This window comes from Osmerus mordax, chromosome 25 (assembly GCF_038355195.1).
Source record: "Osmerus mordax isolate fOsmMor3 chromosome 25, fOsmMor3.pri, whole genome shotgun sequence".
NCBI classification, from domain to species: Eukaryota; Metazoa; Chordata; class Actinopteri; order Osmeriformes; family Osmeridae; genus Osmerus; species Osmerus mordax.
Genome location: NC_090074.1, coordinates 4,216,311 through 4,229,450, shown reverse-complemented (window position 1 = coordinate 4,229,450; position 13,140 = coordinate 4,216,311). Strand labels below are relative to the sequence as shown.

At 43.2% G+C, this 13,140-nt stretch overlaps 1 protein-coding gene across 1 annotated transcript in view; it reads right to left on the bottom strand.

Moving 5' to 3' along the window:
* Positions 1-9,631, bottom strand: part of gria3a (glutamate receptor, ionotropic, AMPA 3a) — a 54,054-nt gene extending 44,423 nt beyond the window's left edge. The window contains 2 exon segments of the mRNA XM_067229103.1: positions 8,753-8,911; positions 9,544-9,631. Of these exon segments, the coding sequence (XP_067085204.1) occupies positions 8,753-8,911; positions 9,544-9,631 (247 nt within the window).
* Positions 9,632-13,140: the final 3,509 nt, after the last annotated feature.

The window sequence follows — 13,140 nt, the reverse complement described above, 5'->3', positions numbered from 1 at the left end:
GGGGCCTGATGGACAACTTCATATTCCTCTGTAGTGCATTCATCTCGAATTCTGGCAGAATCTTGGACTCTCTTGGACGCAAACTCTAACAGGCTGTAGAGACAGGATGTAGAGAATTGTTCCGAAGTGATTAGTCCTAATCCAAGCCCTACTGTTGTACACAGCCCACAACAAAAACAACACGATTCGGCGGGAACCAACCTTAGTGAGCAACAGACAAGCCTTACAGCCATTGTGGCCCTGTACAGAATTATACTTTAATATTTCCACTGTGCTGGAGCAAAAAACACGACCGCCCACACATGCTTTGCATATTTCCGGAACAACGGCCTCAGACAATTTCACAAGTGCAGGGGGAGGAGGAAACATGCTCAATACAGATGCCATTTTCTTAAAAGGCAGCTCACTTTGAAATGCGACAAACTCTGTAGCCCTTCTAGATGAAGACCAAAAGCGATATTGACAATGACGACCCAGCAAATCCCGTTCGTACTGAATACACAAGATATTTTATATATTTCGGGGTGAAGGCTGTGTAAGATGTGTAGGAAATTATCAAATAAGGAAGTAGGACAAATATGTTCCAGATGTATGAAATGAGATTCAGATGTTTGAAATATCATAAAGCAATGGGGAAATTCATTTACTCCAGAGTGCAGCTGGTGGTTTGACTATGAAACACAGCATTAAATGCTCACTGCAATGCTGCTAACCACCCTGACAGGATGATGGGTTTTTTTCTATAACATAATAATAAGTCCTATATCTTGAACTGCATCCATTCCAACCCATGCTATGTAATGCTTTGTAAACACAATTTGATACTGCAAAACAGCTTAAGCGAAGGCATACAGAATAGATCCATATCTCCATGTGTGGATTTCTAAACATATCTGTGGATTGCAATTAGTGTGTGTCGGTGAAAATATTCCAGTTTGCCACGTATACTAGACCATTGTTCTGTTTGAGAGTTTATCTCGAGAGTGTTCAGCACAGCGACCATCTGTTTCTCTGTGTCTATCCAGTAACTGCGTCTGTAAATGCACAATGAATGCCAAGTGGAATTAAACACAAGGTGCATGTTAGTCCTTGAAAACTAGATAAGCAGCTCTCTTAAATTATTCAGAAGCCCAAAGGTGTGTTTGGCTTGTTTGCACTCCTTCCTTCCACATGTGGCTCATAGTTGCCCTTGAATAATCTCAAGTAACGTTTAGTGGATCACAGTAGGAGGAGAGAGGCCCGTTCTCCTGAAGAAGCACATTGCGCAGGGCCAGGACTTGGGGCATGGGGCCACGGCTGAATACGTTGTGTAAGACTGTTACATTTCTGCGTCAGAGCCATTGTGGCCTGTCAGCAGTCATCACTGTCGCTCGGTTGCCACGCCGACGTGCATGCACATTTCTGACGCACGGGATGAAAGCGGCACTGCAAATTCAACGACTCGCCCTGAGGATCACCCAGCAAACTGCAGCCATTTCAAAAGCACCAGGACCTAGAGACAGAACACTAAGGGGTCAAGAACACTGCTGCACGGGATTCAGCATGGGAAGTTGTTCATTTTGGTACTGACTGTGCTGAAATTCATGGAGACGAGTCCTTTAGGTCAGGGTGATACTGGAAATTTGAAACACAGGTTACCCATATCTTTATAAACAGCAGATGTTTACTCCTCGACAGCAAACGCCTTTGTAAACCGAGATTTGTTAAAACGTTTGTTAACCGAGACCGTAGGTCGAGGTTTACAAACAAATCGTTTTAACAAATCGAGGAGACAATTGCTGACCAGTCGAGGAGTAAACATTTGGTTTCTTATATACTACAACAATACGTGGGAACAAATCAAACACGTCGAATCTGGAGCAGACGTCATGTTGTCAGAGCAATCAGCTGCACTTGCACTGGTGACGTCACTACATCTCCAAGGCAACATATCAACAACATCAATTCGTCTTCTGTCTGCTTCAGATACTTCTTTAAAACGGGAAGCGATTGCGGGGCGTTTGCGGACCTGTGTAGAAACCATATTTGGTTGTTTTAGTTTTTTGGGGGCAATTTAGGCTACTTTGTTGCCGAGCAGATGCCACGTTGTTAAGGTCAATGGCTACATCTCCAAGGCAACAGCTTGTTGCTAGGTCCATAAAACCGTTTATTTACCTCTGCGAACTTTCAGGAGGTATATAAACGGTATTATTAACTTTTGAGAACGTCTTCTGGACCAATAGGAACAGCGTATTGGTCCAATTATTACACTACTATATAAGAAACTGTATTATAAATATATATATATATATATATAAAGATATAAGCTGTGATATCTGTTGATGTGGATGGGCAAAATGAAACACTAGTTTGCATCGAAATGTCTTTTCCAACACTTGCTCTGAGGTCAAGAAGAGGTCACGGTGAGGATGAACATTTTGAGTCCGAAATAAGGCCCGAATGTACTTTAAAAGCTCATTTGTGTGTCGTCTGAAAGCGCCAATCAGGGTGAAGGTTTATTCCAGAACATGCCATTTGTTTCTGCAAACAAAAAGGCACGAATAATTGTCAGAGACCAATTTGACTCATGGGAAGACTGAAAACCACATGAGAGCATCTCTCTCTCTCTCTCCCCCCCTCTCTCTCTCCCCCCCCCCCTCTCCCTCTCCCTCTCCCTCTCCCTCTCTCTCTCTCTCTCTCTCTCTCTCTCTCTCTCTCAAGCTCGATAATGGCTGGACACAGCAAAGATGACACATTATATCTGTTGGCTACTGTACACTCCTCGGTCAGACACAATGGTCCTAGAGAGACGTGTCTCAAGAGGATTTCAGTCAGAACAGATTCCTCTGCATTTTCGAAGCTCTTGTGCTTTTGTCATGCCTACCCAATGATAAACCAATGCTAAAACTGGAGATGAACGCGTATCAACCTGGGGCAAGACATTGAATCTGACAAGGCTCTGGTCGCAGTGGCCGGAAATCAGATGTTTTTGACATTTTTTCCCTAACATGCTTTTGCGTCAAGTTTTTCGGTCTGTCCAAGTACTCCTGAATCCAGGGGGTGCACTTACAACTTTAAAATGTACAAAGAATATTGAGGCAAACTGTCACATTACAAACAGCTGGCCACTTTGCAGCCTACAGGGAATTGTCGTATATTCGGCCTCTCCAACTAGGTCAAGGACCTAACATTGTCACTGTTATATGGTCCAGAACAGTAAAAAAAAGTATGGAGCTGTAACAAAAACCCTGATTTGTCCATCCATAACTATTGACTCCTCTAACACTAGGATTAATGGGTTAATCAAAGTGTAGCAACAAATATTTAGGTATACTATGATAAACCTTAATGACTCTGACTGATTGTAGGAATAAAGCCACTTAACATACAGTGTAAATCTCTTTAAATGCAGTTAACCCTCTGCCACCAATCTGCAAATGAGTTTCAGGTGAGCCATGCGACACGTACTGTGGATTAGCCCCAAGTAATATAATTTGACGACACTGACGACAGTATCCCTCGCGCTATATTTCAACATTCATGAGTTCCCACGTGCAAATGGATTCCTGGAGAGAGCAATTTGAGACTGAAATCCCTTTATCTGGGATACATGTGCTCTAATAAAGCTTGTCGAATACCTAAAATTAGATTGAAGACATGCTTTCATCAGAATAATCACACAGGTAAAATCGCAAAGCAACACCTGGGGCGTGTGGTAAAGCCATACTGATTTCCTTGATGTTTGATCTGTATCTCGCCCATCCTGCAGTGGGTGAAGGTTGGCAAGAGAGCCTGGTTTCTGGGGCAAACAGCGAGAGCTGCAATGAGATCTCAGCAGAGGATAAACAGGAAACTAAAATAGCTCTGAGATGTGGTATGTGATCGACTTTGGTCAAGAGCAAATCCAGGCTCCCGGTTAGATGGTCTAAAAGAAATCATCAAGGCCAGAAATCCCTAGCATTAAACATGATACTTTCACTGACAAATATATCAATGACAGCAGCCTACGAGCTCAGGTTCACTGTGAGTGTAAGTCTTTTGATATTGGTATTAAATATGCAGTTTGTTGAATTTGCCCTCTGGCAATGTATTGAGCTGAGTCTCTTTTCGATTCACTCTTGAGCAGTTATACTCTGCACGCCGGCACTCTCTACGAAGGACACGGACACACGTACACATCCGACTTCAAGACTCAGGGGAGGTCAGATGGCTGAGCGGTTAGGGAGTCGGGCTTTTAATCAGAAGGTTGTTGGTTCGATTCCCAGGCAGTGCAAAATGACGTTGTGTCCTTGGGCAAGGGACTTCACCCTACTTGCCTCGGGGAGAATGTCACTGTACTTACTGTAAGGCGCTCTGGCTAAGAGCGTCTGCTAAATGACTAAATCTAAATGTAAGACAAAAGTAACCCCACACACTGATGCTTGTTCATCCAGAATGGGATGTATACAACCCTAAAAGCGTCGTGCCTGACGACAGCGGTTGGCGATTTTAGAATAGAGCACCACAACGTATGAATCTTGTTGGTGTTATCCGGTGAAAGGGTCTCTAGAAATCTTCCAGGGGTTGGGGGAGGGTTCAGGGGAGGTGGGTGGTCCGCTGACTCATGGGTGAGCTCAAGCACAGCCCTGGGGCTCCACTTTTTCTCTGGAGCTGGGCCCATAACCACCTCCCTGGAACCAGGGACCACCGTGGGCGCTACACTTGCACCCTCGTCACACCAAGGAGCAGGGTACCGATTGGCACGAATATCCAACCGTTTGACAACAATGGGTGCCGCGAAAGAATTCCAAGTAAACCTTGGCTTTAATTACTTTAACGTTTCTGGATTGAAGGGAACATTCCGATCGAGCGGTTGGGTACCCCAGATACATTAGCGTGGCCGCACAGTTGGACCCTGGGGCGACTTAGCAGCAGTGTGCTAATTTCATAAGACGACACACTGTGCGCAGATCTCGCTCTGCACCGCGTCCGACACTCCCGCTGACTGTTAATCAAATCGCTGATGTTGTTTTAGCCAGTCGCCACGAGTCTGATGTTGTTCATTGAGGGAATCAGTGGGCCCCTTCTTTAGTGAGACTCCACAGTGGAGCACACGAGGCAGGCCTACGGTAACATGGCAACTGAAGCATTGCTGTGCTTACGATAGCAGCGTGCTAGCTGAGTCACACGCAGGGCACGGGGAGATTAGCAGCCTTATTGAACAGTAAATAAATAATTGACTCAATGAAATATGATCAAATCAAACACATGGAAGTTCCTATCGTGGCTCACAGAGACCAATGTGGATTTTATGTGTAAGCAGGAAGCAAGTGAGTTCTAAATAATACAAAATGCATGATGTGGAATTTAAGTGTCGTAATACTCCATACAAAGTGATGTCTGGGATTGTTCCTTTAGTCAGCAGTTCTAGAAATACACTGTTTCAAGCTGAAAACAGCATTTATGTTCCTTCTTGTCACCTTGATCTAGTTCCCTACCTGACAAAGTATTCAAATAACGGAACTGAAAGCTGCATGTATAAGTAATGACGTGGTGTCTTCTTCTCTGGTATTTGTGCTCTAACATAGAATGCCAAAATAGGTGAGATACGTATCCAAGCCCCTGTGTTTCCACTGCTCCTGCACTCCTCACAACATTGAAACTTTCGTCCCTTTATGAGTCAGACCACAACAATATCGACTATGGCTGTGGAGTCATCCACTCAGGGGCTGCGTTTGGCCAACTGCCCCCACCCTCCATGACCCGACCTCCAGCCTTAATGGACACACTCCTCTCCATCTCTGCATCCCCAAACACAATCAGTACACCCCTGGGGCAAGGTGCTCATCATCACAACTGGATTCAATTCAGACCATGAAGACTGACGGTGTTTTTCTTTCACCGTGCTATTCGAGTCGAGGGCTGTAGGGACACGGTCAGTTCATCATATATTTTGCGCTCATGTCACAGATGTCGTTTTGGCTGATTTGCTGAACCAGCGTGTTTGTTCAGTACATTCATAATGGAAAAGTCGAATGCCAAACAGTAGCATGCCGACATATCGGCGGATTTTGACAGAGTTGACAGAGAGATGATCTGTCCAGACCACAGAGCAGTAGAACTACAGCAGAGGCAGTAGTACTACCACAGAGCAGTAGAACTACAGCAGAGGCAGTAGTACTACCACAGAGCAGTAGTACTACAGCAGAGGCAGTAGAACTACAGCAGAGGCAGTAGCATGCTGCACCAGGACTGGTCTGTAGCCTTCAGCCTATCGATCCACACAGCCAATAACAGAGTCAATTGTCAATAGGGATTTGTGGCTATCATTAAATCCTGCCCAGACTTGGAAAGGACAGTGGAATCAGATGGTATTTAGCTCAAAACCCCTGACTGCACTCCCATTACAGCCTTAGCAGAGAACTAATGAGTACATTATAGCATATATGTACAGTTTATTGATCATTGCCAGACTAAAACATGGTATTCAGTGGTTGAGCCCTCTAAAGAAAGACCCACTTCCTGGTTCACTTGGACTCCACACCTTACATTATAATTTCTTTTAATTTTCTTTTACAATAATGACCCCAAATCCTTTGAATTTAATTCTGTTCCCTTTTGTTTATGTATGTTGAGTAACAGACATCTGCTACCTTCCATCATCAGACCTAACATCCCATCTGTTGTGTCGGAGCTTTGTGCAAGGCATTTGTCTCAGAAGTGGGGGATTAGATCATTAAAATAATAAAGTAACCTTAAAAACAGAGGACCAGAGCATCATCTATGGAAGAACATTAACATTAATAGACAACATTAATCTCAATCTTTCAACAAACTTTCAGAATAGATTTAAGTGATAGTGCCAGATAAACAGTACAAAGCAATGCTGCACAGACAAAATGAATATCACAGTTTATATGGATTCAAAATAAAAAATAAAGAGCCCAATTAAGTTTAAATAGAAAAGACTATAAGGCATCATTAACTGTTATTCGAAATCAAATTAGCACAGCTATATATAGTCATAAAACACCTTCAATAACATAAACACATTTCAATCTTTCTGGCCTGTAATTCAGAAGTGCCGACGTGCATGACAGATCCAACTAAACGTTTTAACCACACATTTCACAGGCTTACTTCGTACTTAAATGTCAAGCTCTTAAGACATTTTGTTTAAAGTTAAAGGAAAGAATGTGTGTCCATTGCTCTCCCACATCCAATATTAACTCCAAAGGGCACTGACAAATTGACAACATATCTGATTTCGCAGAAACTGTGAAACATAACTGCTCAGCGAAATGAGCATTGAGTAACTGTAATCAATAGTGTACATTAATGATTTTACACATTGATGATTACTCGCAAGGCTTTTCACATAATACGTTAAAGAATGAGTAGGAACGCAAAAACAGGCCTTGTAAAGACCAAAACATAAAGACTTACAGTATGTAAATTTGGACCTGAACGCAAGACACAAGATTTTTGCATTTTCATAAACAAGCCCCCAAGGTATGAAGCAATATTCACATGTCCTTGTCTTTCGTTCCCTTATCATGTGACATGACCATCTGACGATCTAATTTCCATTTGCAATTGCAGAATAATCTGTTTGTGTGTGGGGGGGGAGACACTTCCATGAGTGGATGTTAGCACAACAAACCCAGGCCTTCGCCCCTTCCCTGGTGCCTCCATGGCTGCCAGAAGAAAGTCAGCAAGATTTGACCATTTCATCACTCAGACGACCAACACTTTCATCTAGAGGGCAGCAAGTAATTCTTGCAATGGCTGAATATCGATTAGGACAATGCATGAAGCATTTAGATTGGAGTCCCACCTCGTACCTATCCCCTTGCGGAATATAGAAAAAAAGGATGTGACTGGTGGGAGAATTAACGTGCGAGATGAGCCTATCCGCGGCGAGACCATGAGCCGATCGCCGAGGTGCTACGTTAACCTTGATTAACCCGACATCTGCGTTGGTCGGCGCTGCCGGTGCAGTGAGGGACACACACCTGCTGCTGTTCATCACCGTAACGACATACCGCTGCTGCAGTTGTCGCCACAAGAATTATCCCACCAACGTTCACTTATCTTTTCCCACTTGCAGTTCTATGGGGGCGTACGCAAAGCGCACTGTGACATTGCTTGTAGAAAAAAAGGGCTTCACAAATACAATTTGATTTGATATAGGCTATCACAAAAATCTGGTCGTTCTGCAGCAATTACATTTCTAAATGCATATGGATCAGAGTGGCACCATGGTTGGGGTAGAGTGTCTGCTGTGGGGTAGAGGGTCTGTTGTGCTTAGATAAGAAACTTGCCCTTTAGCAGTTCTAGTAGTGCTTGTACTAGTTACAGCTTATTAAAATGGATGAGCTGCAGGTGTCTCTCTTGGCAGAGTTCATTGGAAAGTTGGGCAGTAGGGGAGCTAAAGTCCCAAAACAAATGATGAATGTAAAAATCTGAATCTACCGAGAATCTAACCTCTTGACCTTTCCACATGCCTAAATAGAGTAATGTGAGATAACTACTGCTTAAAAAAGTTAACTAAACTTGTGTAGTGGATAGGGTGGCCTTTGATATCTGTTATCGACCAACACATATAAGAAAATATAGGGGTATCTGATTTACATATTATACATCCACATGCGATGGTGGGTCGGCTTCAGTTCTCTTTGGAGGCAGTGACTTATACAGGGAAATGTACAGTTTGACAACGCACAAACCAATATTTGCCATTTGTGTCAGCACTGACAAACAAATGATAATAAGGTGAGATTGCTGTACTCACATGCATGTGTGACTGAGAAGCTGTTCGACGATTCGAGGTTGTCTACATTGTAATTGAGATGGAATGGCTTCTCCGTCACATTCTGATTGGTATTGTACAACTGGACCGCAAACCGGAATGCACTGTGCTCCTGCACTGTGGAGCGCATAAATAGACCACCTAAAAAAAAAGGTTTTAATGGTGAAGAAATGCAGCACAATGAGTTGTTGCTCAATTCAGCTACCAGTCTTCACTACATATTTAACCCTAACCCTATCACAGAGGATAATCTGCACACCCGCAGCATTCTGACACATGAAGAAACAGGCTCGGCATTACCTAACATGTATGCTCAAAAAGGGTGCTATTTAACCATTTATAACAAGAGCACTCTAAAGGCTTCTCGCAAAAGCCTTTTAAACTATAGAGAACCCCGTTAAAGTCAGCATGTTACGATGCTGAAAAGGGTCCCATTCACCTTTTTCAGAGTTTCTCTATTTCTAACGGTTCTTAATAGCACCCGCTCCCCTTTTATGTTTAGCATTCTAAATTAAGTTAAATGGTGAACAAAGACTGAAAGTTGTGTGTATAAAAATATAGTTCAATAGTCTATGAGGAACTTGTGCTGCATTTTGTACCCTACCCCCACCTTCGGAGCGCATGCAATTACATTTTACCTTTCCTTACTGTCAACGAACTTGACAATTAATTATGCAAATATTTGCCTAATCAATGTATGCAAGAAAGACCAATCCGTACTTTGCTTAATTTAAACATAAAAAAACACTAGAATATATTTAAATGAAACTTACCTATATTTATCTGATTTGGAAACCCTGCAAGCGATTTACCAAAAAGCCATAATAAAAATAGGACAGTCGCTCTTATACGATGCCCCATTTTCTCCAGCGACTAAAATCAACTCCTCAAACGAGTGCAGAATAGGAAAACCATGTACACGAGCGTATGCGCAGAGAAAATCCGACAGATGTGTGGGTCCCTCTCCGTGCACCAGCAAAACGTGCAAGTGAAACTGCAGAGCGAATCTCCTGCCGTTGCTGGGAGAGAGAGAGAAAAAACCACCGACTTATCGCAAAGATGGTGGTGGAGCAAGAAGCGGATCTTATTGTGAATAAGAATCCTCCATTTGTGCCAGCAGGGGGACGTTGATCAAACTTGATCTGACGTTGAATTATAAGAGCATTCACTCCATCCTGCCGCTGCAGACCTGTGGGCTACTGAACGGCGCTACTAGTGGTGTCCGCATGTTGTTAAGGGGACTAGAGGAGATGATGCTGTGCTAGAGCAGACCTCTGGTGGGTCAGTTATTGGTTGGCCACAGAGATTGTGCTGATGAGCTGAAAGTTTTGCAATGTCTTCAGTTGTTAAAACTCTTCAATTGATTTGGAATGTCATAAATGGTTTAAACAAACTAGTCAATCTAACACAATACCCATCCAGATATTTAAAATGATTGTGCTAACCTAAGATCACAGGGATCGTATCTTCAAAGGTTTTGCCTGGGATTAAACCATGTAGGCCTGTTCTTCATCTACTATCTAAAACCATCTCATCCCAGCCCACATCAAGCCTATATCAAGAAGCTCTATTCAGCCAGACCCACTATGCTTCAAGTCGCTGGCAATAGCAATACATGTATTATTTGAAGTTCCTGTAAAATGAGATTTACATTTAGCAGACTCTCTTATCCAGAGCGACTTATAGTAAGTACAGGGACATTCCCCCGAGGCAAATAGGGTGAAGTGCCTTGCCCAAGGACACAACGTCAGCTGGCTTGACCGGGAATCGAACTGGCAACCTTCGGATTACTAGCCCGATTCCCTCACCGCTCAGCCACCTGACTCCCTGGCTTGGAGATGGCTTTCAGCAGTGGAGGGCTCCACAGCCTCCAGCTCTTAAAAGATGTATTGCAGAGGAGTTGCACGCTGCATGCAGAAGGATTTAGGCCAGTTGGGAAAAGTATAAAACCTCTTTGCGTAGTCCACTGTAGAGAGCCCTCCTCTTGGGGTTGATATGTTCATAAAGAAAGATCATAATTCAATCAGACAGATTGAATTCGATGTCCATGAGTACGTTACGATAGCTTTTTATTTACTGGTCTCGTTTCATAGGCGACATAGGCGAGGTCGCGGTAATCATTATAGCTTCCGGTCAGTGCCCATCTGCTGCAGTAGAAGAGCACGTCAAACAATATTGATCCGCCGAATAACTGCATGAAATGTCTGGCAACACTGCCCGGATGCTCAATTACAGAATATGACCAAGGGTGCTAGAATCCCAACTGGTTCCATTTCACCAGCAGAAATGTTTCGTTTCAGAATATTGCCCCGGTTAGGCATCACAGATTTGATGAACCACTCGATTTATGTGTCTCTTTTCTATGTGAATGGCATGTCCTCTATAGCCCCGGGAAATGATTCAGTTTGTTTTTCCGTGCGCTGGAGAACAAATTGAGGTTTGATGAGGGATGGCACTCGTGGCAAAGCTCAAGCACACAAGCCATTATCTGAATCTGCCATCAGGAGAGCTTTCAGGAGGTTCCAGAGATCAGAAACCCAACCAGGGCATGGGACGGTAAGATCTATAACAAACCTCTTCGGAAAAACACTGCTGTAAAGATGCAATTGGAATCAACAGCAGAGTCTATGAAGATGTAGAGCAAGCCTTGAGACCACACGGCACCAATGGATTAAGTGTTAAAAATATGGAAAACAGATAGTTTGAATAGATAGGGTACGAGACCAGAGCATGAGGCGTAAGAGCCTGCAGTAGGTAAAGCATGACGTTAAGGCCTGGATTGTGCTCATGACCTCATAACATAACACATGATGTTGCTGTTTTCGTGGTTGCCACTTTGTATTCTTGACACAATTCAAACAAACCTCTGTTTAGACATGTGACTATTACGCTTTAGCTATTTTCTGGAATCATCAGGATGGAAGGATGTAAAATATCTGCCTCAGACACATAACGTACAAACACACACACACTAACGTGTCTGACTTCAACTGTCTCTTTCTGTGTCAATGTCAGGGGGTCTTTCTTGCACTTCCAAAGAAAAATAAGTGAAGAAAGCAGACAATGCATACTAGAAATACTAGGCTGTCATCAGACAGAAGGCTACGTTTGGCTTATTCTGGCACATTCCCAAAGAGGAATGGACAAACCTAAACCTCTAGGTAATTATAAAGAAATATCGTCTTGATGTAAATATGTTTCAAGTGTTTGTAGCTTACTAGTGGGAAACACACAATCAGATGTCATAGGATTGAACCGGACAGGAAAAAACGATGTCAATATGTAATCACTACTTGTTACCAAGTCTTACACTCTCTCTCAACACTCAAAAAAAAACATGTACATAGTGAAATGAAATCTACAGTACTGCGAGTCAGGTCTACTGGACACAAGTCAATGTGTGTTACTTCACAAATACTACTTTGTTGTGCTTGTCAACACAAAGTCACCAATGTGAACTGAGCTGTGCTATTCTTTCGTAATGGTTTGTTAGAACCCACAGTATTACACACACAAGTTGTAGGCCTAAGGGAATGAAGTGGCCTATATACAGACAAATGCAGCGTTCCACATTTGCACAGTGAGCAGAGTGCGCCCTGCTGAAGTCCAACCCATCTGCAATCTACAGTAATTAAGTCTGTAAAAAGTAATTTGACTTTCGACTTGTTCTCCAGATGGTTTCTCTAAATTGTATTCTCTCCTACTAGGTGCCTCATGCAACGGAATGGATTGACTTGATTCAATATAACTGTCACTTGGTTAAACATTTATGAAGCTGATATTTGACAAAGTAAACCATTTTCCCTCTCCGCACTCTGCAACCTCAAATTGGTGTCGTCAAGCGTCACGTAACAAAGAGTTGCTTATTTCAGGTTGTGTCTCCAGTTTTGGCTTCATTACTCGGAGTTAGAGCCTGTGAAATTAGATGTGGGCCTTGCCAAGCATGTGACTGTTCCGAGTGGCTCTGCATTTCACATTTAAGTTGACATTAGGGCTTCAGCCTGCCAGGGAAACTGGCAAGTGCATGGCAGGAGTGCTCTGATGCATGAGGAGCCTCTATTTCCTCGGGCAGATAAAGAAAACGAGGGTTGACGCCGGCTAATTAAAGATGAGAAATCCGGTCATAAACAATGTCTTCTTATGTCGTCGTTAACATGTGCGTCCTCCGTCACATGATTTAACCTTGGTTCAAGACTACAAGTGGGTAAATAGAAATGAGACGGTGACGTTAGCGGTTTCGATGTGACAGGTCCTGTGTCTAACGGACCCAACCGTCACTTTATGACGTTTTTTGACAGGCTACCCCTTTTATTTTCGGAAGCAGGGGTGGAAATGAGAACTAGACACAGGTCGATACAATAGACCTACTT